The sequence below is a fragment of the Epargyreus clarus genome, unplaced genomic scaffold (genome assembly GCF_041222505.1).
Source record: "Epargyreus clarus isolate Ecla_fem2 unplaced genomic scaffold, WU_Ecla_fem_2.2 ptg000021l, whole genome shotgun sequence".
Taxonomy (NCBI): domain Eukaryota; kingdom Metazoa; phylum Arthropoda; class Insecta; order Lepidoptera; family Hesperiidae; genus Epargyreus; species Epargyreus clarus.
The window spans coordinates 156,821-162,142 of NW_027332228.1; the positions used below are offsets into that span (position 1 = coordinate 156,821).

The 5,322-nt window shown below is 46.6% G+C and overlaps 1 protein-coding gene across 1 annotated transcript; it reads left to right on the forward strand.

Moving 5' to 3' along the window:
- Window positions 1-1,859: 1,859 nt before the first annotated feature.
- On the forward strand, window positions 1,860-4,392 carry vvl (ventral veins lacking). The gene has a single exon (XM_073084298.1). The coding sequence runs from the start codon at window positions 2,039-2,041 to the stop codon at window positions 3,146-3,148; it is 1,110 nt and encodes a 369-aa protein (XP_072940399.1). The 5' UTR covers window positions 1,860-2,038; the 3' UTR covers window positions 3,149-4,392.
- The last annotated feature ends 930 nt before the right edge of the window (window positions 4,393-5,322 follow it).

Genomic DNA, 5,322 nt, shown 5'->3' on the forward strand with positions numbered 1-5,322 from the left:
TGATCGGCGGAGCGTGACGTCCTGCGTTCCAGCAACGAACCCTGTTCAACCCCGTGGTTCAGTGGGGTAGCTGGGAATTCCTCTACCCGCCGACAGATGGCGTGCCTTGTACTATAATACATTTAATATACTCTATTTTTATTTTCAAGTTCGATTTCACAATATATAGTAATTAGGTACATACACATTTATTATTGTCTATATTCATTCATAAATTACTTTTAAAAGCGTTCAGATTAAGTTTAATTGTCAACGAAAAAAACCGCATTTTTATATTTTTATTTTTCGCTACAAACACAATATTAAAATAAACTTAATAAAATAATATATTTTAAAATAGTAGACCCTAAGTTTCCAAAGATTCGCTTTAAGTTCGTTTCTCTATCAAACGAAATATAGTTCGTCTATCCGACAACAGATGGCGCTGGGCGTGTCGTTCGCGAATGTTATTGTTTGCTTACATTATAACATTATTACGCATACAAATCGCCGCCGCTGCACGCTCTCCGCAAATATAATTACACGTTTGTTTTGTTGTAAGTTCAAGTAAAAACGACTTTAAACATGTTACTGGGCATGTTACGAGAACGACTGTTTTGAAGTTTGACTACACATATGCTCAAATGTTTGAATTTGTTTGCGAAGTAACTATGCATGAAAAGTTTCGTTTTAGATTTTTTGTTCCGAAATAAGATCTCTTATTAACTATTTGCTTTGAAGTTTCTTGAAAGCTGGTGTTTATTTAAAAAGTTAAATTATTAACTTCCCTGTATTGGGCCGTCGGTCAAGTTACTTTATGAGATATCACTATTTTTAAAAACCGATTAATTGTTTTCTCTTGGTTTTTTTTAATAAAAATATGTTTCCTAATAAATATCATATTAGAATCTTACTATAGTCATATTCATTGTACCTACCTTCTCTAAAAAAATACATCTACATCCAATCCTACTAGAAATATTTAGTGTTTGTAAATGATTATTGATTTACAACTCTACATAGGTACTTTCCATTCTGATAACCTTTTAGTTCTCAGTCTTTATATTTAAAAAAAAGATAAATAATATATACCTAGGTATGTTTAGATTTCTGTACTAGAAATGTTCCTTTACCAACCTTTCCTTATTTTTTTACGTTTAATATAAATTGGTAGAGCTCTGCGTAAAGTTTAAAAAAGGTAATAAAAAGTTTCTACTTTATTATATAAAAAAATTAAAAGTGTTTTTAACACTCATTTAGGTACACAAACTATTTTTGTGTTTCTTCTGCTAGGTATATTTCTAATGGTAGATATTATATAGTAAAAGTCTTTGTAAGATATTTTACAGTCAATGCTGTTAGTTTCATGTCAATAACATCAATGTACATTGTATATACAGCAACTCCTTTAATTGGTAATTTATTTATCAATTATCATTCTATAACTATTATTCATGTATTTAATATTATTATTAAAAAATTTTTTTTTTATTTTTTATGAGTTATTAAAACATGCTTTGTTATAAATATGATATAAAATTTCATTCATAACAATAAGCTAACTTGAGAGCCAGTATTGTTGTCGTAGAGCTGCGCGTAATGCGGTCAGTATGCACCGCCCGTAAATTGTACGAAAAAAAATAGCGTACAAGTTGTGATTATGTTTGTAAATAATCAGGTGTCAATAAATAGGTGTGTGCGCGAGGCAGAGCGGTCTCGCGGTAGTGTGGTAGAGTGGTAGAGCGGCGCGGCGGCGCGGGGAGGCGGGCGGGCGGCGCGGGGGGCGGGCGGCGGCGGGCGGCGCTGGGCGGGGCCGCCCCTCTCCGGCGCCGGCGCGCGGCGCGCCGCGGCCTCCTCGGGCTCAGTCCGCTCCGTGCTGCCGTTGCGCACGCACGCGCATGTCGCTCGCTGTCGAATTCGGTGATGTGAGGTGGCCCCCGCCGCTACCGCAGCGCAGCGCGAGTGACGCGCCAGTTTCGCGACCGAGTGCGCCAGGTGAAGGCTCGAGAGCCTTCGAGCCGGCAAGACGCCGTCCACCGTGGATCTGAGGTACGGCGCCATGGCGGCGACCACGTACATGCCGGGAGAGCTGGATCTCGGCAACCTCGGAGGGTACGCTGCCTCGCCGCGCAGCGCCGAGCCCGCCGATATGAAATACCAGCACCACATGCACGCGGGCGGCTCGCCGTCGCCGGGCGCGCCCGTGCTGGGCAACCCGTGGGCATCGCTCACGCCGGCCGCCGACTCGTGGTCGGTGCACCAGCACCACGCGCACCAGCCCGACGTCAAGCCGCCCGCGCCGCCGCACGACCACCGGCACCTGCAGGGGCACGGCTGGCACGCGCCGGTCATGTCGCACTACGGCGCTGGCTCGCCGGTGCCGCTGCACTCCTCCTACCCCATGCCGATGCACCAGCCCATACATATGCTGCGGGACGTGCAGCCCTCGCCGCATCCGCTGCATCACCACCACCACCACCTAGAGCGAGACCAGCCCGAGGAGGACACGCCGACCAGTGACGACCTAGAGGCCTTTGCGAAACAGTTCAAGCAGCGCCGAATCAAGCTCGGCTTCACACAGGCCGACGTCGGGCTCGCGTTGGGGACCCTCTACGGAAATGTGTTCTCGCAAACGACAATATGCCGATTCGAGGCGTTGCAGCTCAGTTTTAAAAATATGTGCAAGTTGAAACCCTTGCTACAAAAGTGGCTAGAGGAGGCCGACTCGACGACGGGGAGTCCGACGAGCATCGACAAGATTGCCGCACAGGGTAGGAAACGAAAGAAGCGAACGTCGATCGAGGTGTCGGTCAAGGGAGCTCTCGAGCAGCACTTTCACAAGCAACCGAAACCGTCGGCGCAGGAGATAACGTCGCTCGCGGACAGCCTACAGCTAGAGAAGGAAGTGGTGCGAGTGTGGTTCTGCAACCGGAGACAGAAGGAGAAGAGGATGACGCCGCCGAACACGCTCGGCGGGGAGATGATGGACGGCATGCACGGGCACTACGGGCACGACGTGCACGGTTCGCCGCCGCTGCACGCGCACTCGCCCGCGCTGTCGCCGCCGCACGCGCCGCACGCCCCGCACGCGCCGCACGCGCAGCACCCGCCGCACGCGCAGCACGCGCCGCACTCGCTGCAGAGCGCGCACACGCTGGCGGCGCACTAACAGTTCGCCCCGTGGGCGCCGCCGCGGCCCTACTACGCGGAGCCGCACTAGCGCCCGCGGGACCTGTATAGATGTACATATGCGTCGCGGCCGGGACGTGCCGCGGCGCCGGTGACCGCCGCACTGTAAATAGTTCGCGGAGGCAGTTTCGTAGTTCCGTACGTTTCGGCCGCGCGGCCGCGGGTCAGTGAAGTCGCAGTGAGTGACGACGGGGCCGGCCGGAGCCGCGCGGCCAGCGGCTCGCCGACGGCTCGCCGGCGGGCGGCGGACGGCGGACGGCGGTAAGTACGCGCCCGCGCACGCCGCGCCCGCCGAGGGCCGCGAAGCGCACTCGTTTTCGTGAGAGACGATTTCATCGAATTTATTTATAGATATTATAAATTAACGATGTTCGTACGATCCTACGTGTCGGTAGGGATTCGTCGTGGTGTGGAATAAATTAAAAAAACGTTGCTACTACTGTAAATTTATGATTAGCGATGAGGACGAGAGTGAGAGATACGAATCGGGCCGAAGCTTCGTTTAGTGAGGGAATACGAGTGAGTCAATAGGTGCAATCTTTGTTTTAAGCGCTCCGAGTCGCTCGGCGCGAGGCCCACTTGTATAATTTATTTAAAGTTTTTAAATGATGCATACCGATGCCAAAATGGTTTTATTCCTGTTTTTAATTGTTTTGTTGTTTTTTTCGTTTGTATGTATTTGTGGCCAATATCGGTACTTAATACTTGTAAAATACGTATTTTTCTATATAAACGATGTACCTACGACGTATAAGACGATATATATATTAAAAAGTTCTTTATAGAAATTTGAAAATGGAATGACTTTTATTGAAAACGTCCCAAACGATGTCGCCTCGATCTCGTCCTGAACTCGTAGGGACTCACGTTATTATGTTTTAATTTTACTCTAAGTTAATGGATGCAAGTACTGTTGTGAACAATGATGATGTGAACGCAGAGCTAGAGCTAAGTGTAAAGTAGAGCGAGTGGAGCGGCGCGGAGGCGCGGGGGCGCTCGCCCGATTCGAACCAAAATGCTGTTGTAAATGTAATTATTTCGTTATTCTCAACGAAGTTGACAAGTTGACATATGTATATAACTGTATAAACTATAATAGGAAATAAACAAACAGATGGCAGTGGTAGTGCGAGCCTCTAGTAGGTAAATAATGAATAATTAGTCTTAAAATGTTTTATATTATTATCTAAGTATTTAAATAAACCAGAGTAAATATTTTATAAAGTAGTATTATTGAAGATTCCCGGTCTGTGGGTGCAGAGTGCACGGGCGAAGGGCCGAGGCTGAGGGCCGGGCTCGGGGCCGCGGGCGCGGGTACTGGTTGCGCGCGAGCCGAGCGGGCCGCAGGTAGGCCGCTCACAAAACGATTCGAACCCTACACTGAAAAAAATACATTTGATCAACAAAACTGACATTCGTTGTTTCGCATGTTTATCCGCTGTCTTATTTCATTCTGTCAGTGTGTGTTTCGTGCGACGATAAAAAAAACAACGAGTATGACCTTATTCTAACGTTTCCTGCAGCCTGTCTGCGTTTTTGCACATATTTTTTCCACATTAGTATTTAAGTAAGCCGATTACCGCGCGCGCCGCCCGCCGGCTCGCCGCAACTTGCACAACCGACGTTCAAATACATCCAACTAGATTTATTGCTGGAGATACTTTATCATTTAGGCATTTTCAGCGGCAGCGCTCATTACTATTCAGATTTAAACAAATATAACTCATAAACATCCAAAGCGCTCGAATGGTAGTACAAAGTGGAGCTGTGGGCTAAAATGGACTCGAGTTGAATTGATTGAGTATTTAGTTCATTTTGGTATTAGCGTTGACTATATTTTACGGCTGCACTGACAGCTCAAAAGCGTAATTCAATGCTAAACCAATTACAGTGGAGTTAACATGTCCATTAGACACATACTGGCGGTCGCGCGCATTCCGCACGCAAATCTAATGATGAAACCTTTAAGGTACCTAAACAATTCAAAACTGCTGAGATAGGTAGGATGTTCTAGAGTGATAATACTCTAACATATTATGTTTAAATGATTATTGATTTTACATTAAGTTTGATATTAAGAGAGACCTCAAATACCACATTTTGGGACACCGTCAAAATACACCTTTTTGTAGCTTCGCCGATTAATCAAAGATT

What these genes read in the sequence shown, in the direction of transcription:
- vvl (XM_073084298.1), top strand. Translation starts at nt 2,039, where the DNA reads ATGGCGGCGACCACGTACATGCCGGGAGAGCTGGATCTCGGCAACCTC.